The sequence below is a fragment of the Durio zibethinus genome, chromosome 14, assembly GCF_047325235.1.
Source record: "Durio zibethinus cultivar Kanyao isolate XHJ-2024 chromosome 14, ASM4732523v1, whole genome shotgun sequence".
In the NCBI taxonomy this organism is placed as follows: domain Eukaryota; kingdom Viridiplantae; phylum Streptophyta; class Magnoliopsida; order Malvales; family Malvaceae; genus Durio; species Durio zibethinus.
The window spans coordinates 23,156,594-23,180,159 of record NC_143175.1 but is presented as its reverse complement, the minus strand read 5'-3'; the positions used below and the strand labels follow the sequence as shown (position 1 = coordinate 23,180,159).

The 23,566-nt window shown below is 32.5% G+C and overlaps 2 protein-coding genes and 2 pseudogenes across 5 annotated transcripts; 2 read left to right on the top strand and 2 right to left on the bottom strand.

Moving 5' to 3' along the window:
• The first annotated feature begins 504 nt into the window (after positions 1-504).
• On the top strand, positions 505-2,136 carry LOC111294462 (secoisolariciresinol dehydrogenase-like). Its single transcript, XM_022887771.2, has 2 exons — positions 505-649; positions 1,213-2,136. The coding sequence occupies exons 1-2, from the start codon at positions 612-614 to the stop codon at positions 2,003-2,005; spliced, it is 831 nt and encodes a 276-aa protein (XP_022743506.1). The 5' UTR covers positions 505-611; the 3' UTR covers positions 2,006-2,136.
• An 879-nt stretch (positions 2,137-3,015) lies between these two features.
• Positions 3,016-11,533, bottom strand: LOC111294894 ((21S)-21-acetoxyl-apo-melianone synthase SDR-like; annotated as a pseudogene).
• LOC111295329 (protein GL2-INTERACTING REPRESSOR 1 pseudogene) lies at positions 10,636-12,241 on the top strand (annotated as a pseudogene). Its single transcript, XR_016327780.1, has 2 exons — positions 10,636-11,248; positions 11,375-12,241. The product of XR_016327780.1 is annotated as a protein GL2-INTERACTING REPRESSOR 1 pseudogene (transcript).
• Positions 12,242-12,342: 101 nt separating this feature from the next.
• Positions 12,343-19,199, bottom strand: LOC111295526 (uncharacterized). Of its 3 annotated transcripts, XR_002690837.2 has the most exons (3): positions 18,847-19,198; positions 15,654-17,835; positions 12,343-12,752 (listed from the first exon to the last, which is right to left on the bottom strand). XR_002690837.2 is itself a non-coding variant. In XM_022889055.2 (2 exons), exon 2 carries the CDS (start codon positions 17,833-17,835, stop codon positions 15,763-15,765), a length of 2,073 nt encoding a protein of 690 aa, XP_022744790.2. In that variant the 5' UTR covers positions 18,879-19,199; the 3' UTR covers positions 15,385-15,762. The 3 variants fall into 3 exon arrangements, 2 of the variants coding, with proteins under 2 accessions (XP_022744790.2, XP_022744789.2); XM_022889055.2 differs by lacking the exon at positions 12,343-12,752 and having other exon boundaries at positions 15,385-17,835; positions 18,879-19,199; XM_022889054.2 differs by lacking the exon at positions 12,343-12,752 and having other exon boundaries at positions 15,385-17,835.
• Positions 19,200-23,566: the final 4,367 nt, after the last annotated feature.

Below are 23,566 nucleotides of genomic sequence, written 5' to 3'. Positions count from 1 at the left end.
AAATTCTAGAATCCAAATGAATTTCTATCGAAATTTGGAAAAAGACGCCAAAAACTGAAAAATCTCTTTGAAAAAATCGAAGTTGGCCGAAAAATTAATCGGATTCTGAAATTTTTTCAAAAATTTTTTAGAAAAAAAAACCAAAATTTTGAAAAAATTCCTAAAAATTCTCAAACTGTTTCTACTCTCCAAAACCTTTTTTTTTTTTGCTTTTGTTTTCTTTATATCATGTGTCTTTTTTCGTTTTATTTAAGTCTATATTTATAAGCATTGATCAAAAGAGTTTTTGATCAATGCCAATTTTTTCTTTGACTAAAATTCAAGATTATCAATCTTTGAATCCCAATCCAATTTTACCACCCCAAATTTTCGACAAATTTTCATCATCTTTTAGAAGGAAAAAAAATTATATATAAAAAATTAAAACAAAATTAAAAACAATGAAACCAAAAAAATAAAAAATAAAAACAAAAAACAAAATAAAAATAAAATCAAAATTAGGTCATTTTACCCGACAGGCCTGGATCCAATTGGGTTTCTAAAATTAATTGAGCATCTTTCCTGTGTTAAGTCAACTCTCTCGTTTCATCGTCAAGGAAGTAGGAGGAACTATGGCGGCTTCTTCTTTTATCTCATCAGTCGCAAAAAGGTGAGTTTGTCTTAGTTTCATCCATTTGATTGTATGTCTATCTTCTGCAATCTTTGAATGTTGTGCTGATTATCAGATGGAATGATATTCAAGTCAAAAACAAATCTCCTCTTTTGCTCCCAAATTCTCATTTATATATGTTTATTTTTGTTCCTAGAGTTTAGAATATTTGAGGGTTTTGGATTCGATAAAAGTGATCTTCCGAGGTCCATTAGTTTAGTTTAGGAAGAGAGTTTATGTGAGCAAACCGGCAGCTCAGTTTCTACGTTTGATGTGTAGGGGAATGGGCTCAGTACTGGCATATATATCCTTCTAGCTTGAGGGACCCTGCAAATTGGTTTAATATATCGCCAGTTATAAGTTAATTAATTGACTGGAAACTCATTTGGAAGTGATGAATGGTTTAAACTCATTTTATGTATAAATTAAGGATAACCTGCAGCCAAGGTTTTGGATCCATATATCGGCCTAACAATAATAAGATGAGAGCCTTGGTTGGACTAAAAATGAAACCCAACAAATAAATGACTTTAATCAGGTTATAATTCAACTATAATCTGCAGGCTGGAAGGGAAGGTAGCTCTAATCACTGGCGGAGCTAGCGGTATTGGGCAATGCACTGCTAAAGTCTTTGCAAGCCATGGAGCCAAAATTGTGATCGCTGATATCCAAGATGAATTTGGCCATTCCATTTGTGAGACCATAGGCCCTTCAAAGTGTTCGTACGTACACTGCAACGTCACCGATGAAAACCAAATTAAAAATGCTGTTGACAAAGCTGTCGCCACTCATGGCAAGCTAGACATCATGTTCAACAACGCCGGCATAGTCGATCCCAACAAGGCTCGCATAATCGACTGTGAGAAATCAGATTTTGAACGTGTTCTCAGTGTAAACGTCACAGGGGTTTTCCTAGGGATCAAGCACGCTGCTAGGGTGATGGTTCCTGCTCGAAGTGGTAGCATAATTTCAACTTCTAGCATAAGCTCCTTAGTCGCTGCTGCTGCCACACATGCCTATTGTGCCTCAAAGCATGCTGTCCTGGGACTGACGAGGAATGCTGCTGTTGAGCTGGGGCAATTTGGGATTAGAGTTAACTGCCTGTCTCCCTACGCTCTTGCAACGCCTTTAGCGACCGGATTCATCGGGGTTAATGATGAGGAGCTTGAGAAAGCGATGAGTTCGTTAGCTAACCTCAAGGGTGTTTATCTTAAAGCAGAAGATGTAGCAAATGCAGCTCTTTATCTAGCAAGTGAGGAGGCAAGGTATGTAAGTGGGCACAATCTATTCATAGATGGGGGCTTTAGTATTGTTAATCCGTCATTCCACATGTTCCAATACCCCGACGAATCTTGAGTTAAATATTTTGCTATTATCAAATTATAATTAGCTTGTAATTGAAGTTTTATGGAGGTTGTATTAATAAGGATTCAGATGATGTTTGTTTTTATTATCATTTTAAAAAGTTCTGAATTTGTGGGTTTAAATTATAAGGTTAATAAATCATTTTTCTCCTTCATAACCTAACTTTAACAAATCATCTTTGGCATATAAAATCGTGATCATTCTAATATTGACAATTAAAATTTGACACATAACCAAGTATAAGTAAATAGTTAATAAAATATTAAACTTTTAATTTTCATAATTAAAGTTTGAATAATAACAATTTCAAATATTAAAATTTGACACAACTTATATAGATTTTTTTGAAGAGAGAAATTATATATATATATATATATATATTAGTAGTTTTTAAAAATAAGGATATGTTTATAAAAAATTTTGAAAAGACATAAAATTGATAATTTAATATTTATTATAATAATTTTTTCAACTAAATTAACATTTCTTGACTCATAATATAAATCTCAACATAAAAAAAAAAAAAAAAAAGCTTTAATACAATTACTTAATAAACTTTTTCTTTTATACATGCGAAAAAATTCATAACATAAACCAAATTAAACTCGAAAAGCTGGCGTAGAACACAACATATGTATAAGCCTAATGTCAAAATTCCTGTCTTCTCAACTCTCTCAAATAGTGCATGGGAAAATATAATTAGCATTCCAATCCAACAAAATTTTCCCCATAATTTAGTAAATAATGTTGTAAGCCTTCATCAGAGGATGGTTACCGAGAGATTTCAATTTAGGGGTTTTCATTCGAGATCGAAGAGAAATAGGGGAGGGTTGAGGGTTTCCGATCGGGTTAAAAGAAACATATACATATATGTTGGAGGAATGCTGAAAAACAGGACACAAGCTAGGAGAAAAGCAGAGACAATTTTAGAATTCTGGCGACGATGGCAATTGAATCTCCATGATATTGTCTTCATTACTAGCAATGATATAGGTTGATGACAATGATGAGAATGATAGCTGCTTTTGATATCTTTTTCAACTAAAAGAAATACACTAAGATCACATGAAAACCTAAAAATTTTAAATCCTAAAAAGGGGAACAAACACCAGATGAAGTCTACGAACCTCATTTGGTTTTTTCCTAAACTATTTTGCATCGCCTACATTGCACTGATCATTTCCAATTCCGGTTACAAATTAAAGGTGGTTAGAAAACTTGAGCATGGTGGGATTTACAACACTAAACCCTCCATCCACCACAAGGTTGAGCCCACTCACATAATTTGCTTCATCACTAGCAAGGTATAGGGCAGCCAACGCCCGATTCTCTGGCTTGAGTATTTCCTCCTTCAAATTGCCCAGATTGCCCACGAATGCTTCTAGTTGTTGTCTTTTGTCTTCAGTAATATCTGTCCTAGTTACCACGCCATAAGGCGAGACAAAGTTCACTCTTATACCATACCATAGCTAGCCCCAAAACTGCATACTTTTGATGCAGCGTATGTGTGAGCTCAAAGACCTGCAATTGATGCACAAGCACTGGCAGTAACCAGTATGCATCCTTTCCGCTGGGCATGTTTAGCTCCAAGGAAAGCTCCGTCGAAGTTTACCCCAATCATTCGCTCCGGGTCAGACTTTGTTGTCTGCAAAATGCCCTTGAGCATGCGTTCCGTGATGCCTGCATTGTTGTACATGATATCAAGCTTTCCATATTTGACTACCGTAGTGTCAACAAAAGATTGCTAACGTGGTCTTCACTTGATACATCACAATGGCTGTAGCAAACATTTTCCCCAAGCTTCTCAGCAATGGCTTGGCCTAGACTGTCTTGGATATCAGGCTTATCAGCAATGACAACCTTGGCACCGTTTTCATGAAAAATATGCACAGCGCTTGCTCCAATCCCACTAGCTCCCCCTGTAATTATAGCTAGCCTTGTAGCCTGAGAATTAAAGATTGACGTTTGCTGAGAATCATTAATTCAAAACAAAGAACAAGCAAGCAATGCTATTCAGTTTTATCGCGAAATCATATACTGGGGATAACACATATCTGATAATTTGATGCACATTCACTTCGTTAAAATTAAGAACTTGGGAATTCTTTGTTACCTTTTCTGAGCCATTGCAACATTACTTATGGTCAAGTAAATCCTCGACTTCCGCAGCGAGTGTTGGCAGAGGAAGAAATTAGAATGTTTTGGGCCTATGTAAGTGGGTATATTTCCTTCAATATTATCTCGTTTTAGGCAAAGGAAATGTTGAACCATGCTATATACTGTGAAGCTCAATCAAGACCCTGAAATATGAAAACAATAAATATTGGCTGGCTCGAGACTTTTTAAGCTAGCTTCTTGATCATTTTGATCCTTGTTTTAGACGGCTACACACTTGAAACTCGTTAATTTGCTTAATTACAGATGGCAGATGGCAAAGATTAACTACAAAAATATAAAGTATATAATAAACAAATGGAGGCCAAAAAACAAATGTATGATTAGCCAATTTTAAAAGTAAAAAGTGACGGGAAAATCATTAACCTGCAAATTTTAACTATGAAATTAACCTCAATCAACTTCCAAGTTCCAAGTCATGCCCTCGTTTTGTTTGGTCTTTGATTAATACAACCTCAAATGGGCTATTTATTTTGGATAAGTGGCCCTGAAATTTAAATGGGTTTAGCATTTAAATCTCCTCTATTACTCATGGGCTCATGGCCCTGTCACTAATGTACAGGATTCAATTTCCTTAATGATAGGTTGCTGGCCCAAAAAGTCCATAATTTCATCAAGGAGTAAATTCAACTTTGACCGACACGACACCATAATTTTCTTTTTCCTTTTCACTTTTACCATTATTTTTCTTGCTAAATTGTTCCAAAGACATTACTGGTAACTATAAATGTGTAATAAACCTTGCATTTGACTAATTACGGGTAAAAATTAGAAAGTAGATTATACCATTACATTATATTCATAGTACAAGCGTTTCAAAAATTTTGTAAGAGTTTTTTTTATCATGAAAGCAATCAAAATACGACATAGTCATCGTTGAATTTTCATACATTAAAGGATTTCATTCATTACTCGTTATCAGACCACAGACCAGACAACAATGAAGTGAACACAAAAACACTCAAATTGACATATTGGGCAGGGTTTCATTACCGGGAGCAATGATTAACCCTAAGTAGAGGTGAACAATTGATTGCGAAAACTGATTTAATCGATTTTTCTTAAAAAATTGCAAGTTGAATCTGTATTCTGAATTGCTTGATCAGCTGGTATTTTCTTGCTTTCCATTTACTTTGTAGTAACTCTCATTCAAAGTTTCACTGCCGAATGAGCAAAACTTTCATTTTCTAATTAATCCAGGATGAAGAATGATTGATCTGGTGAAGAGAAGAGTGAAACATTGTGAAATAGTTCCAGCTGCTGGTGGTGCAGATTACGATTCCAAACAGGGGCAGGGTTTTCCTAATGTCGTGTGTACATCAACCAACCACAAATTGTACTCACACCCACACCCGAATAGAATGAATTACTCATTTTAATCAATATGCAAAATTATATCAGTAGTTGGCAGTCTCTTGAGGAAAGGAAAACTGGACTACATGTAGATATAAAGTGCATTTTCCATTCCCTAGTAGCCCAAATCAAAATCAAATGTAATCCCTAGGAAATTGGTTGCCTCCCTTGTTACAAAAATTTTCTCTTACTGCTTCCAGAAGAACTAATTTCTGCCACTAATCCATTGCCAATTGCCATTGATCTTTATGGCAGTAGTGAACAATCATAAACGCCTCCTCTAACCTTCCATTATCTTATGCCTAATTCATTTCAAAGCATTAGCATTTACCTCTCTCTCTTTCTCTCGCCCTATATCCAAAAAGCAGGACCCCAGAAGGAAATTTTCAATGAAGATCCATTGCTTTAGCCCCACCCAATTTGCCCACTTGCCTGTTCCATTTTAAAACCTTAAAAAAATAATAAATAGTTTCGTTAATTTGAAGCATAAAAGCAGAAAATTAAATAATATATCAAAATCTGATAGTTGAAGCTATACATAAAACATAATCTCGAAACATGAAAATGACATGTGGTTGAATTTATTTTGAGAACAGTTTGTAGCATTCACTGATTTGTGTTTCTGGCTTTAAACGAAGTGGAACTGATCCGAAGTCTGAACCGCTGCTGTCTTATATCAGTTTCATACATATGCATTTGCTGGAAGCACGTCATGCATGTTTACGGGCTCTTGGTCTAAAAGTTCAAAATCATAGTCTCCCTCCCCAATACTAATTTACCCAATATGGAAACATTCATAATCAACTATATATTTGGAATTTGATTATGAGTTTCCTACTCGAAACTTTTGGCTCAGACTTATGATTCGATAGGTTTTAAATCACATAGTGGTAACTAGGTTTCTTCCATCCTATAAATCTCAGTAATCTTTTTATGTCAACTTTTTTTTTCCATATGTTTAGAGTTTAGGCCTGATTCGAGGAAATATTCAATCATCAACTCCTCTCAACCAAGGTCAATGAAGCATTATCATGGTTTTTCTGACATATATATATATATATTTATATATTATAATGCATGGAAAGAATCTAATATCACGTGATAGTTTGGATAAATATATGTTGATATTCATTAAAAGAGTTTTAAGGGCAGCATTGATTCGAAGGAAGATCTCATATAAAAATGCAAACTCGGGGTTTCATAGATGGGGGGGAGGGTTGCTTTAAAAACTCACCATTAATTTCTCTGATATCCTCTTACAAGTAAATTAAAAACTACCCTTTATTATTATTGATATTAAAACTTAAAAGAAAGAAAGAAACATCAACAATAAAAGAGATTAAGAAAGAAAAACTTGAATGTTTCTCTGCTCTTATTTCTACTGTAATCAGAGTACAGTAAATATTTGTCTGTTTTTTCTCTCCATAGTCAGTTTTCATAGGGCAATTAATCTGTAGGCATGCATTTCAATTAAGGGGGAAGTTGAGAATTCAATTCAAGTTTCATCAATGGGGTATAAAAATATTTATTCATTTATGTTAAAAAAATTTCATAATTAGATTTGATGCTTTAATTATGATATCAAATGAGCTTACTTCATCATCCCTTTTGAATATATTTATTAAGCTTTACTTTACCCATGTGCTATAGACATGCATGCCAGATTCCCCTTGTAACATCGTCAAGTATATATGGTTATCTAATCTAATAATAATAATAATAATAATAATAATATATAATGAGGATTGAAGAGACTAAATAACGATTTTATATTCTATTTTAATACCCTTCTTTTCCATTTTGTTACAAGAAATTAACAAAAAAGAAAAAAAGAAAACCTTCCAAATGGTGTTATCTTGTTCTTCCAGTTTTTCATTAAAAAATTTTTTTTTGAAAAAATGCCAAAATTGGCGGAGTTTGAAGATTTTGTCCGAACCATGACAAAGATAGATACATCCTTTAATGCGATTTTTTTTGGTGCATATGAGGAAATATGAAGTCTGGGTTGGTAGGAGTAGGTAATATACATATAATATATTACTAGTATTTAATTATATTGTTATTTATTTCCATGTTGAATTATTAGGTTTACAATAACTCACCAATATATATTATATATTTTCAACGAGCAATAAATGTTAGACCTATTATTTTTATTTTCTACTATAAAGAATATTGCTACTGTGTTTGGTCAGTTATCTATAGAGGATATACATTTGAATTTTTTTTTAAAAAAAAATTATATATTAATTTGCAGTTTTTTTTCTTTTTTCATATTTACTCTTCTCTATATCCACATTCATTTTTGTTTAATTTTATTTCCCACCTGCCAGAGAATTAGATCAGAATTTAAACATTTATAATTATATAAGAGAAAAAAAAAAAAAGGGTTATGAATCCAAGCATTAAGGGAATTCATTCTGTTTTTGGTACAAGGAATTGATTTTTCCTTGGGATTAGCAACTGTGAATCTAAACTTGAGTTGCAAATATAGAAAGTTACATTTATTCACATCACCCACAAATTTCAAACAACAATTCAGGGAAATAAAGGAGAGTTGGTGGCCTTCCGATAGAAAGTAGAAACCCATTTCATTTGTTACAATATCTAATTAATAACCTCTCTTTTTTATTAGGATAATGTTGAAGCCATTTTAATTTTCTCAAGGAAATCAAAATTACTATTCAGAACTTGAAATTCTAATTAATTTGAAAATCTCATATTTAAATCTTGAGAAAGTAAGAATGAAATGGATATGTCAAGCAAACCTCTCTGCTATTCTCTTTGTTTAAAAAAATTTATGACATTAAGAGAGGTTAATGGTGATTGTAAGAGATATTTTGTAGCTGAATAAATTATTAGGTATTAAAATTTGGTTAATATTTTTATTTATACTATTATATATTTTATTGTTTAAATTTGATTTTGGTAATTCGGTATTTTAATATAGTGGCTGCCCTTTTTTGGGTGCAAATGCACTCCAAATTTTAAAAGGTGGAAGTGATAATTTAAAATATAATATGATAGATATAAAAAAATATAAGAGGATAAGTAAAATTTTAATAAAAATAAAATATATATTTTATATTTTTTGTGTTAACATGAATTATAATATATATTTTTTGTATAAAATATACACGAACTAGCAATGGTACACGATATAATAGACGAATTAACATATTTACTTAAAATTCTAAATTCAATAATTTTTATTTCTTTTATTACTTTTTAATTGATTTGAAAAATTATTCATAAGAAAATTAAATCGATCATTGTGTTTGTTTTATCTGAATTTAATTTATTTTGAATTTAAATTTTATTATATATTTGTTAATAAGATCTTGGTTTAGTAATAAATAAGACGTCTTAAAATCTTATATTCAAGTCTTATTATACGTGGATTTAATTGTTTAATTATATTTTAATTTATTTTAATTTGTTGAGTTTTGTTGATTGATTATTTATTGATATATTATAATTTATTATAATGTTATACTTGTGATTTAAACAAAAAAAATCTTATTTTATATCTTATTGACACTAATATTAAAAGTACCACTTTATTTTATGGAATACTAATGAGAAACTATTTATATTTTTTATTCTTTAAATTTATAATCGGCATGCAATAGAAAATTTAGTAAAAATTTAATAGGGAGTAATAATGAGTTGACAAACTTATTTTTGCATCATTTAATAAATAGTTTTATTAAGATTGTGCTTTTAGCTGGTTGAATTTATAGTTTCAACGTGATTCTTTTAAATGTATTAATGATGAGTATAATTTCTTTCCCCCAAAATCAATGTTTGATGATGCATCATTACTATATGAAAACCTTATCCAAATTTTAGAATATCATACAACTAACACATTTCATTTTTTTTTTAATGGTATTGGCACAATAAATTTTTTTTTTTTTGTTGTATGCTATACATTAATACACCAATGTACAAAAATCTATCAAGACAAAGATCGTACAAGTAACATGGACATATAATTCAAAGGCGGATCCTAATTCAAGCTAGAGGAGGCTTTAACCTTCCCAAAATTTTAGAATCTTCCAAGTAATACTAGATGTTTGTTAATAAAATATTAATTCGTGTATTTGTGTCTTGTTTAAAGTTAATTTAACAATTGATTTATTAATGCTTTTATGTTTTAAATCGTTCACAATTTAAAGAAAGATTTATTTGACGTACTATATTTGTTTTTACATTTATTTAAGAATTAAAAAAAATAAATAATAAAAAATTTTATAATATTTTAATTTTGTTAATTGTGAAATTTAAAAATTTTACTGATCATGTATATAATAATAGTTCTATATGTAAAATTGATTGCCTCATACATTTCAATTATTTGTTAATTATTATTAATGAAATATATGATTTCTTTAATCACATTAACTCAAAGCAGCATACTGTTTATTGTATTAACCCAGTGGTCAGTTTTTCATTAATTCAAAATTTCCATATGTTAATCATTTCCTTTATAAGACTACTATTTGTTTTATTAAACAAAAATTCAAGCCAATTTACTAAAGATTGAGTAAAAAATTGACAATTCGGATTTGATTTGTCGTAATATTTAAATTTCAAGTCCCTATATAAATATAAGATTATAATTTTTCATTAACTATAATTTATTTGGAGAAGATGAATTTCAAGCAAAGCTTTTGACTAAGTGAATCTAAAAAAAATTCAATTTCGATTTGATGATTCGATTATTAAATTTCAACATCTATAATTATTTACCTTGACAATTGAATAATTTAGAAGGAACATTATTTTATATATACTTGAAATAAAAGTTTTTTTCTTTAAGGAAATTAACTGATTATATATGAGAGAAATTGTTTGGCTTTTGTGTGCTCAACCGAACCAGAAGCCAGATAGAAGAGCAAGGCAAGGTGTTGGAAATCCAAGAAAATATATATGAATAAAGATTATTTTTCTTTAATTACATTTAATTTTGGTGATGTTACCATTAATATCATTATGGGTGTTGTTCATTTTCAATTATCAGACTTCTGTTGGGCATTTAAATCGGGTTTAGGTGCTATACTTTCTTTTCATTGGTAGCCATTAAAAATTCTTGTTGTTTGATATTAAATTCTTAGGTGGCCTTTGTGTTGGTTTTTAAAAAATCTGGGGTTTGAGCCATGAAAACCTTTGGGATTTCTTTCCCTGCATTACACTCCAAATCCAATTCATGACACCCTTTAAGAACACCCACTCCCCCCTTCCCCCTTCGTTATATAAAAGCAAAAAGCAATGAATGAAGGGGTTTCCTCCACCACCCTGCACTTTTCTAAATTGCAATAATATTTTACTGTCATTCTCCTTCTTCTGGCATGCTTCTTGGGATTTTTTTCTACCATTAATACATTTCCTGCCCTCAATTTACACTCTTCTTCTACCAATCCTTCAATCCATTCTCTCTTTCTAACCTACACCTCTTTCTCTCCCTTACCATAATAATTTAATTAAACTTTAAATAATACCCATCTCTCTCCCTTCATTTCTCCCTATATATTTTGTCTTACTTCTTCAAGCTCCTCATCACTTCCCCCCCATCGCCCTTGTTTCTTGATTCTCCGAGAAAGGAATTAGTTCCTCAGAGTTTCATCCTAGCCTACCCCCCTTTTCCTACCCTTCATCATCATCACCCTAGCCTATCCTGCCCAAGGTTCCTTGACCTTTAAGGTAACTAACATTCAATCTTTTTCTTATTCATGTTATCAATATTTCAATACAATTCAATTGTTTTATTTATATATAATTGAGCCGACTTCTTTTTTTGTTGGTTGTCTTACATGATGTTTCATTCAGGTTAGTTATACGTAAACATACAAAAGATGAGTCGCAGAAATGGTCCCAAGCTTGAGTTGAGGCTGAACCTGTCACCGCCAAGGCTTAATCCAAGAGTGGAATCACCACGCCGATCAGCTGCCGTGTCACCGACATCTCCTCCAAGCTCATGCGTGTCATCGGACATGGACCAGGACGTTGATACGAGTACTGTCAGATACTCAAGCAGCCCTGAGGCAACATCCATGGTTCTGGTAGGCTGCCCAAGGTGCCTGATGTACGTCATGCTTTCAGAGAATGACCCTAAATGCCCCAAATGCAAGAGCACTGTTTTGCTTGATTTCCTCCATGATACTGCTACCACCACCGCCGTCAAGACAAGAAAGAGCTAGAGTAGGAATCCCCCCCCTACCCCCGGCCTTTTCGCTAATTTTAATGTTGGCTATTAGGACTTTAATGTTAGAGCTTCTTCCCTTTATTTTTCTCAAATAGCTCTATTTGCGCTCCACTTTTTTTCTTTATTTTTTGTTATTTACTCCTTAGAGAGCAAAATTAGTGATTAAAAGAGGTGCACAACGAATAGCACTGCTCTTTTTTGTTTTGGGTTACAATCATAGACCATCGAATCGAATATGGGCGTTTGTACTAGTGGATATCTCTGTCTAGCACTGGTCTTTTTTGTTTTGGGTTAAAATCATAGAACATCGAATATGGGCGTTTGTACTAGTGGATATCTCCGTTATGGTCTGGTTTTTGGGTTTCTTCCCTCTTTAGCAGAATACTATGGGTTTTTGGGTTCCTTCCCTCTTTAGCAGAAGACTATGTAAACTGGTTTAACTGCAACTGCCCACTTTTTCTTATGAAAAAGAAAAAAATTATATTGTTCGTAAGCCATTGTGTTGTGTTTCTTTTTTCCAATTCTAGATTTTTTTATTGGTTTCTCAATTATTTTGTGGCTTTATATCACATCAGAAAATGCCACAGCTCCTGCTGATGGGCCAGTGACACAATGCTCAGTTCAACTGAGTGAAAAAGAATGATCACTGAATTTTACCTGGTCCGAAGAGATGGGGAAATCCCATGACGAAAAGGTTGGATTTTCCTGTACTTGAGAGCAGTTTTAGAAGATGTATTGCGCCGTTGGGGGAATACTAGTAGGACTATAGGAGTACTATTTTTCTTTGACTTTGGCCCGCCATGTAATGATTGGCTACTCAGCTAGCTACGTTGCAATTTGATATAGAATGGGGCCTCTCAATCATCCACCAAAGTTATGAACTTGCAGGAATCAGACGGCAATGAAGCTGTCTTTCTTTTGTGCCTCAGGGCCAGGGAAGACTCGCTGCTGCTGCCAATTGCAAATCCAAATCCATTGAGGTTGATCCTCAGCCTAACATGTCTGCAAAAAGTTAGCCACAGTGACCATTTACAAACAACTCATCATTATACAGTTTTCTTTTCATAGAATCCAGTAATTCTAGAAGAAAAAAACAAAACATTATCTTTTTCGATTACATAAGAAGGCAAAGCTTTAGTATAAATAAAGAGAAGGAGGAGAAGCCTGATTCAAAATCAGGTCCTTAATATCCTTTAAATTGTCTTTAATCATTAAGTTAAATGCCTGAAAACACAACATTATCAAATGATCTTAACTGGCCTAAGGAAACAAAAAAGAAAAGGGTAATAAGATAAATGATGTTGAGTGAGGTAAGGTTGTTCGAGCATTGAAAAAAAAAGGGAACTACTATTGGACTGAAAGGCCATTAAAACACATAAATGCAAGAGTAATTGAGACAGTTGAGAATAATGAGGGTTTATTATGTCAGATGATGAATACAAATTTAATTCATCTACTATTCTCAATCTTTTTCCTTTTTGCCTTCATTTTCACTCTCTTTTCATCACTCACTAAATGCCACCTTTCTGCTGCCATTTTCTATTTTGGTAACCCTCTCTCTACTTTTCTGTCCATTTTCAGTCTATTCATTTCTCTCTCTCTCTCTCTCTCTCTCTCTCTCTCTCTCTCTCTCTCTCTTTTCAACCCTCTTGAAATCTTGTACTACTAGCGTAGGACATAATTTCAAAGTCACAGAAAAATAATGGTGAAGAGCATGGGAAGAGAAATAACTTCAACTTCTTTTTTTTGTTACCTGTGAATGCTATTTTTATGCAAGCAAATCTCAAAATCAACTTAGGGGAAAAAAAATGAAGCATAGCAGGTCATAAATGTGCAGGAAGAGAGTTGTCAATAAGCAGGGATGCACATATTCTGCTTAAAGTGAAGATGCCAAAAAGACCAACATGGGAAACAGTAACTGAAAGGTTTAATTGTTTCATAGTCAGTTTTTGAATTAGGAATCAAATCAATGAATAACATAAATTTAGTTTCTGAACAAAAGCAAATAAATCTTAGTTCAACCTCATGGGTTTAGTCATTGCCTAAAATCAGTATTGATTCTGTTTGTCACAAAATGACTGTAACAAAGCATAGCACGAGTTCAATAGGATTTTTATTAATTACAGTTTGATGGCAATAATAGTTAATCTACCAGACCTCGTACCTCAAATATATCTGACCAAGCAAAGATTCAAAAGAATATTTGTTCCTAAACTTAGGTGCTATTGGTGCAATAAACCAATTATTATAAATCTCTGAAAAAATGACTCATTTCAAATTCAGCAGTGACTTTAAAGATCTCAGTTCAAGACAACAACTGAAACAAAAGAATCATTCGTGTCAAGCCTATTGTTCTTTATTCGAAATATTCATCCTCTATGTCACAATAATGCTCCATAAGCCCATATAGAATACATCATTATCAGCTATACCATAACATGCTACTCACCCTATTTTTTACCATCAGCTTGCGTGCATCCCATGCATCAAAAACCAATAACTTTTTTTGACAGCAAAACTAATTTATCGAGACTACTTTTAGAATATATGAAAGATATTGAATGCTAAGCCCAAGCAAACAGTTGAATCCAAAGTATAAGACCACATAATCAACTCTCCATTTAAATAGTAGAAGGGAAACCCTACATTCTATGAGCAGTGAGCGCATGAACTGCAAAAAATGTCAAAAGGCCGCATGAAATTCTCAAGTCATTATATTTAGAATCAATTTACGACATAAATCAGAAAGAGACCAGTAAATAAAATCAACATCAGTTAGATAGATAAAAGATGTTGGTTATAACCTATTGCTATTTTTTTTTTTTCTGCTTAGCAAACAGCCAGCCTGCATACTAAAAGGATTCCCACCAAATTCCCACAACTTTTAAAATAATATGCAATCAATATATCCACTGTTTGTATGTAAGCATTACCATACAAACTCAAGTTAAACAAGCACAAAAGCCATCACTTCTTATGGTGCTTCACCTTTATATGATAAGCTAAAACTTTAAAATTCTCACTTCAATAGACCTATTTTAGACAAGTAAATCATCTAGCTAGCAGGCAACCAACCCTTCTGCTAGGCACACTATCAAGTCTTGGGTACACGCCTGGAACCCCCTCCCCCCCCCCCCCCCCCCAAAAAAAAAAAAAAACCTCCACATGACAAAATACAATTAATTAAAAAAAAAAAAAAAAGCAATTGTTGTTTCCTTAACAAATGCAATAACTAAAATACATAAATATTGCACTTATCTTGCTAAGGGTGGTTTGAGGTCATAGGAACATAAATCATCACCAAAAACGTAAACTAAAAAGACCTATGGCAAGTTGCAATCCTACAGTTTGCCATGAGAATCAAGGTCAATATGCAGTGCTTATGACCAACAGTGAAATTTCTAAATGCATGCCTCTGCATTCTGCGGCACAGAATGCATAAAATATCGAAAGTTTGAATCAAAACTTGCATATGTTAAACCATGTTTCTGGGATATTTACAAGCATTTAAAAAGTTTAATTGAAGCAACATTTTATTATGCAATAAAAAACCCAAAGAGAATAAAATCTTAATACTTCTGAGGGAAACCATTAGATATGAAACAATCAAGTTAAAGATAAAAGCATTCAACAGTAAGCTTGAGAACTAAAGAACATTATAATATTGACATGAAGAGCAACAAAGCTTTACATATTTGCCACAACAAGAGCAGCCTTGATATTTAGTACAGGACTTAGAAGATAGGCCTACAATTTTCGGAAATTGAAATATGCGTAATACTACTACTTAACACCTATCATATTACCATAAAACTACTTTTAGACAGGAAAATGAAGAGGATGTTATATCGATTCTAGCAGCAAACTTAGGGTAACCATATGGCATACTTTCTGGAAGCTTACCTGCTCAGATCTTTATCTTGCAAAATCCCAAACCCATTATAAAAAAGGGCCAAAATGCTGAGGCTCTCAGAGGACATAAAATAAGCTGTCACAATGTCTACAAAGCTTTTCAAGGGCGATTCAGTTCTCCCCATCCACTACTGCTTCTGACATACTTGTCAACAATACCAAATTCTTTATTTTGCGCAACTCGGCTGGCATAGTTCTCAGTTGAAATAGGACCTTTCTTCAACCTCCTATAATAGATAATCTCCCAAGGCCACATGCATGCAGAACCAAAGTAAGCTTCAACAGATAGATGCCTTTGATTTTCATCGGAAGGTTCAAGGCCATAATGCTTCATGACCATGCACAACTCCTCCAAAGATATGCTTGTTGAACAGCCGGAGGTAAGCTCTGAATCAATTTTTATAAGTGGTAATACCACATCCTTTGTTGTCAGTGCATCAAAATCTTGACTGCTCCTGATCTCTCTCAATCTCTCCGGAGACAAATACCCAGCAGCAAATGCACCTTTCTCTGAATCAGGTGTGCTTGGATTTTTAGCTTGAGACACTGACCTGGATGTCATATGATTATCACTATCATCTCTCTGAATAGCTTGGTCCTTTTCCACTTCAGTTTCTACAGAGGCAGATGACCTGGCATTTTTCATATCCACTAGAGCCACTCTATTTTCAAAATTTGCATTTTCCAATTCAACATCACCCTCTGCTGGTTCTCCTCTAACCATAATCTCCGTGGATTCAGGAGAATTAGACATATCCAAAGTGCCCTTCAAATTAAACTGCACCTTGTTCAGAGGTGATGGTAAGGGCCTACTAAGGGATACAGACAAAGACAATGATGTAGGAGAACTTAACATTGAGCTAGACTTAGAACTTATGGATCTAGGATAATGAGATATTAAACTGGTTCTTAAATTAGTAGATAATGAGTGAGCCCTGGATGATATGGATCTTGATCTGGACCATGAAATTGGCCTTGGCATATGCTTTATGGATTTAGATTTTGAGTGTGACCTAGATGCATTGTAATCAGGATGAAGCGAAGAAGAAATCAGCCTTGCTTTCTTTGCACTATGTCTTTTAGGAGTTCTATCTCTCCTCCTACTCCGCTTCTTTCCTCCATAGTCCTTTTCCCAAGCCCTGTCAGATTCCTTTGCAATAGGGGAGCTTCCACTCTTTATCAATCTCCCATGCTTTCCTGAACCAGATGCTTTCCTGGTATCCTCAGATCGCTTTGTTCTTAGGGGATCCTTATCTTGCTGCTGCTTTTCCCGACTATTGGATCCAAAACTTTCCAGGCCACCTTGCCCTCCACCTCCTCTACTGATGTCACCATCATGTCTGTGGTCAAACCCAGAGAAATATCTTCTTGAAGTTTTTTCATAGGGACAATTACGCTTTCTGTGACCCAAGGCACCGCAGCTGTAACAAGCTTGATGCACTTTTGAATCCTTAGGATGGTTCAAAGTTCCTTCACCTATCAGCTCTCTTGCTATTTTCTCTTGAGGGCATTGTGCAGCAGAACCACTGTACACAATTTGATGGTTTTCATCATCATCTTTCCTGTCATAACCTATGTACCGGTCAAATTCCATTTCGTGTTCAACATCATTACCCTTAGACAGATCATGACTTTGTCCATCCCACCTATCACTATCCACCAGGTTGGTTACAACTCGACCACTTTCATTCAGCAAATCTTCCCCACAGTCATGATTTTCTTCCCTTGTGTATTCGTTAACATGGTCTTGGTGGTAGTCTATCTCTGCATTACGCAAGTCAGCAGAATTAAGCCTGACATCATGACTCTCCGGTTGGTCAATACTCATCTTGTAATCTCGCTGAACATTTAAATCCAATTTTCTGTTACCATAATCTCCACCTCTAGAAGAACTCCTAACTCTAAGTGGCTCATGATCATAGGATCGATCAGCCCTAGAAATCTTTTTGAAAGGTCTAGGCTGTTTGTTTGACCATGCGAGAGTTAATGGCTCCCCACAGATGTTTCTTCCATGAAGCACTCTCAAAGCTTTCTCTGCATTTGGAGGGTAGTCATACACAACAAATCCATAGCCATCTTTCAGCCGTATATTGCATCTTCCAAACCTTTGGAAAACATGCTCAAGTTCATTCCTACGAGTGCGAGATGAGAGATGGCCAATATACAAAGACATCTACAAAAATATTTAAGAGGGAGAAAGAGAGAGAGGAATAAGGAATTGGTTACAAGAAAGAAAATCAACTTTAACAGCTACAGCACAAGTTTAGACAGTGTAGCATTATACACATTACATTTAAGCAGCTCCAAGAATAAATAATACTTCAAAACTAACAAACTGTGCACTACTTAGACCGAAAAAAGAAACGGTTTTTTATATTTTCTTCCAATAAATAAGTGCTGGAAATCATTTAAATCACTTACTTGCATTGCCAACAACAATAGTTATACGTACAAAGTTATCCAGAAATTCAACAACAACAAGCGCCAATTACTCCTTAGTTTAATATCATAAAAACCCAAAAATATAACTATTAGTTTAATATCATAAAAACCCAAAAACATAACAATTTCATTGATTGCTTACAAGGCCACAAAAATTGGTTCATTTGAGCTACTGCATACACTAAAGAGATGTGAGCCTTAAAAGTTAAATAGCCATTGACAGGACAAATATGTCACTTAAGTATGGGACACAAAAAAAATTCCAATGCATGTATCAGATGAAGTATAGTCGAAAATGACAAGTCATTCAAATTAGTAGAGATTAATGAGTTTGATTGGACTCTGGAGAGGCAATCTTTTAACAGCTATATAATAAAGTTTGTGTTAGTTCTTTCTCTAATTCATACTTTATAAATTCAGCCTCTCAATCGACCCACTAAACAGCAAAGAAACATCCTAAAGATAAGAATTTAATCAACCTAAAAATGAAAACCCACCCACAAAAAATTTAAAAAAAAAAAAACTAAACGAAAGTTACCCTTAATTTGAGCCAAGCATTTTGCTAGAAAACAAAAAACAAAATACAGAAAAGGAAAGGTTTCCATTACACATAGGCACTTCAACAAACATCTAATACGCATAAACAATAGCATCATCCCCATTGAAACATCAGATAAACTACGAGAAACCCAGATAAGGAAAACAGTAAAGATTATAAAACTTGACAGTAATGCAGTGATACCGCAAGATAGGTGGAAAATAGCGGAGACGAACAGTGAGTGTTTGGCTGAATCTTTCTTTTCCTTTCTCTCTCAGAAGACAGTGGCGTGGCGTGAATCTGATGTTGAGGAGTCTTTGAGTGGACTTTCAAGTTTCAAGGCCCTTCCACTTTATGCTCAACGGATTTCAACTCCCTTTGCCCAATTGTTCTATTCTTTTAAAAATACAAATAGAAAATGAACAACTATTTTCAATTTAAAATTATTATTTCTTAAATCCCATTTTTAAATTATTGAAGGAAACTTGTAAACATTCATTTTATTTTATATGAAAATAATTAAATATAGTTTAGTGAAAATTTATGATGTATTATAACAACCTATATTTTATTAGTTAATTTTTTTTTTTTTTTGTTTTTAGAATCTTTGAATCATATTTTCTGAAAAGGAAATTATTTGTACTTTTATTGAATCAAATATTTAATTAATAGTTACCATCTCGATAATGATTTCCAGTAGTGGGAAACCCTTTCCTTGGGTTTCTATGTATTAAAAATTAAGTTTTTTTTTTAATGAAATTATAAGTATGAATAAAAATTAATCATGATTAAATATTATACATTATACATTAAATTAATGAATTGAATATGCATTTGATAGAGTTTTTAGTAGAGTGCATTTAAAATAATTAATAAATTAATATGATGAATAAATTGATATATGATAATATTTTAATTTTATTTGCATATATGATTTAAAAAACTCCCGAACGATGTCAACAAATGATTTGAACGAATTTAACATAAATTTATACCAAACTTAGATATTATAAAAAAACCAATGCATAAGACCTAGCGTGGGTAGGCGGTGCTAGTGATACAGAAGGATAATGGGGTAGAAATGAGGGTCGATGCTTGGGGTACCTAGAAATGAGGGTCGATGCTTGGGGTACCTTACACGACACCCTCTTTACCAAGTCCTGTGCCATTCATCCAATCACAAGGTATGGCCAGAGCTCTATAAATTGAGCTCCATGCCAAATTAAAAAATGAAAGAGAGATCCTGTAAAAAAGAATAAAAAAAAAAGGTTTTCAAAATAAAAAAATCATTCAAATAAAAAAACATAGTCTCTTGGAATAGGGAACCAGCACCAAAAGCTTTCCTGTAAAAAAAAAAAAAACTAGTTTAGCTGTTTAAAAAAAAAAAAGGAAAAAAAGATGTTTGATCGAACCTTTGAGGCTTGATCTAAGACATTTCAACGAGATTCGGACAAAACTAGGCCTCGATTTGTGTTTAGGGAGTCGAAGAGAATTTTTTGATATTTTTTAAGATTTTTTAGCAACCGTAGACGGCAATCGACGGTCGACGATCGGCGTGACGGACCGTAACCGGCTGACCGATCTAAAGAGAGAGGGTCTGAGAGTGTAGAGAGAGAGTGATAAGAGAAAATGAGAGAAATTTTTTTTTTTTACTTTTATAGAAAGCTGAAAGTCAAAATGACGTTGTTTCATTAAATGGTCAAAATGATGTCGATTTGAACCGAAGGATCGGCACGTCGACCTTTGACCTGACAACCTGCTTCATATTTAGCTTTTGATCGATCCAACTGAATCGGGATCGAACCGCTGAACCCGATCCAGATTGATTTCGAACTGCTGAACGAGACCAGACCGCTGGACCTACGTTGATCGAACCGTTGATCGGTCCGATTTATGTAAAAAAAATTATTTTTTCTATTTTTTTTAAATATTATTTTTGTTACTTTAAATTTTATTATTAACATTTATGCATGTTAAAATGTTTAAAATTACTATAATAAAATTTTGTTGTTTTTATAATATTGTTAAAATTTTTATAATTATATTATTTTTAAAAATAAACTTAATAATAATACAAAATTACTAAAAATATATATAAGAAAAAGAAATTTTTATCCAATGATGAGATTCAAAGATACTCCGAGTAGTGATACCTACAAAATCTCTAAGTGAGAAGATTTTTTTTTTAAATACTACCAGTGTATTTGAGTATTTATTAAAAAATTTTCAATACAATAAAAATTTTCTTTTGTTATAAAATAGTAAATAAAAATTAATTAATAAATTAAGAATAAGCAATAAAAATGAGAAAAAAGGAAATTTTATCGATGATGGAATTCTAAAAGTATTCCGAGTAAAGATGCTTTAAGAAATCTCTAAGTAAATTTTTTTTTAAAATATTACCAATGTATTGAAATATTTATAGAAAATCTTCAATTTAATAAAAATTTCATTTTCCTCAAAATATTAAATGAAAAAATTAATAAAAATTAATAAAATTTTTAAATAAAAAAATATAATGTGTGCATTAACATATTATCATTTGCATTGCATGCATGGCATAGTTTTTTGCAAAAAATAAATTTGAGCCTCCGATGATGAGATTTTAAGGTATTCCGAGAAATGATACTTAAAAAATCTCTAGGTGAGAAGAAGTTTTTCTAATATTATCAACGTATTGAAACATTTTAAGAAATATTTCAATAAAAAGGTTCTGATTTATTTTTCTCAAATAAAATTTGAATAAAAAATGAAACAATAAATAAAATCAAATAACAAAAAAATTCAACAAACAAAGAAAATCAAGAAAATTATTTTTTAAACATCGAAAATAAGATTGTTTTTATCAAAATCAATGAATAACACATAGTTAATTGGTACCGTTTTAAACGGATGCTGTGGGGGTGCTAATCCTTCCTCACGCTTAACCAACTCTCGAACCCAGACTGTTCTGCAGATCATAAAATTATCTTTTTAATAAATTTTATTAATTTTAAAATTTTATTAAAAGGATAAATTTTAATAGGTGGTCAATCGCACCTAACCAAAAAAGATTAGTGGCAACTCCAATTTTTTTTTATTTTCGTTTTTCAAATTCGTCAAGCAGCTCCAAAACCGTTACGACAGCTTGATGACTCCACTGGGGAGTGCTATTCAAGAGTCAAGCCAAAATTAACTATGTGTTATCATTAAATTTTGATTTAAATAATCCTAGTTGTTTTTAAAAATTTTTATTTTTTTACTTTCAATAAGAAAAAAAAGTAAAAAAAAAAACAACAAATTGAAAACAAAAAAAAAATTCACACACGTTTCTTTTACTATGCTTCTTATACTTTATTTTTTTCGTCTATATTACTCTTGATAAATTAGGAAACATATACACACATAATGACATGATGCATACCATGCATGAGCTCTATACCCGAGCTTCGTCTTTTATAGGAGGAAGTAAAGTACCTATACCCTCGTGAGGTGATAACCTCCGCAATGACAAACGAAATACTTTCACTCAAATTAAACACTTTCTGTTCATAGCTTGTAATGGGTGAGGATCGAGATACTTTACTAGTCCAGCGTGGACGATAGTAAAGAACAATTTGAGAACCTTTAGATATATGTCAACCCAAACCTAACATACAATAAGCCTAAGAAGCTTAGGTAGAGCCTTGCCCACCCTCTTGTAAAAAAATACCTAAGTCCAAAATCTATAAGAATAAAAGTTGTGTGTAAGACAAAACAAAACAAAAATCTCAAAACACAAAAAATATTTTTTTAATCTCAAATCACATCATCACACTAACTTAATTTTGTTTTGATTTTCTTTTTACATTAATCATATCATATAGTTCTGTATGAAGGTATTTGCTCTGAGATATTTTTCTCTCGAAAAGCCTTCATGGATCCTATAGAACTATAGATTTGCTCAAATCTCATGTAACAAAAGTCGTATGAAATTAATGAAAATTTTTAGTACTGAAATTTATCTAAAAGCAAATATCTCCCATTTGCATTCATGCATCATGTGTATCATTTTTTTTTTAAAAAAAAATTTTAAAAAATACAAAATAAAAATTTCAACACATGGCATTTTGATTTTTTTAAAAATTCTTTTTATGATAATAAAAGGTTTAAGAATAGCTCGCCCACAAAAAAAATTTGACTCAACCTACTCACATTTCATACAACACTAGAGTTCAAACAAGAATCATGAAACAAGAACAGGCCAATTGATTTGAAAGGATTGAGAAGGCTCAAGAAGGACTAAAAGAGGATCTTAATAAGATAATGGATATGCTCAAAAATTTGGATAAAAGAAAAGCAGTGGAAGAAAATCTTAGCCTCTAAGAACAATTGCAAAATATGGTGAATCTTATATACCCTCTAGGGTTTGAACCACGGTTAACTCAACCTTCTCAAGAAATCAGAATTTAAATTTTTACCCCTGAAAGATATGCCAATCCTTATCTAGGGATGACATCTACACCTATTCCAAGATAATTCTAAAATTTTACTAATCTTGTCATGATAAAAAAATCATCTAAGCCAATCTTGATTCTAAACTCGAATGATTTCAAAGAGAGAAAAAAGCTAGAGATAGAGACATCTGAGAAAGTAGAAGATACCAGTGCTCAACAGAAGATGAAATTATTAGAAAAAAGATTTAGGATCATAAAGAAAATAAATTTTTATGGCTCCACAGATGCAATTGAGCTTTGTTTGGTTTCAAATATGGTCATTCCACCTAAATTTAAAGTCCCTTAGTTTGAAAAATATGATGACACAAAATGCTTAATGACTCATGTCACCATGTATTATCGTAAGATGACGGTACATGCTCGTGATAAAAAATTATTGATGCATGTATCTCAAGATAACCTTACGAAATCTATAACTAGATGGTATGTTCAACTAGACAGGATTCGTA

Excerpts from the sequence above, each read along its gene's own strand:
- LOC111295526 (XM_022889055.2), bottom strand. The coding sequence starts at position 17,835 with ATGTCTTTGTATATTGGCCATCTCTCATCTCGCACTCGTAGGAATGAA.
- LOC111294462 (XM_022887771.2), top strand. The coding sequence starts at position 612 with ATGGCGGCTTCTTCTTTTATCTCATCAGTCGCAAAAAG. Across the intron at positions 650-1,212 it reads ATCTCATCAGTCGCAAAAAG|GCTGGAAGGGAAGGTAGCTC; the intron begins GTGAGTTTGTCT and ends TATAATCTGCAG.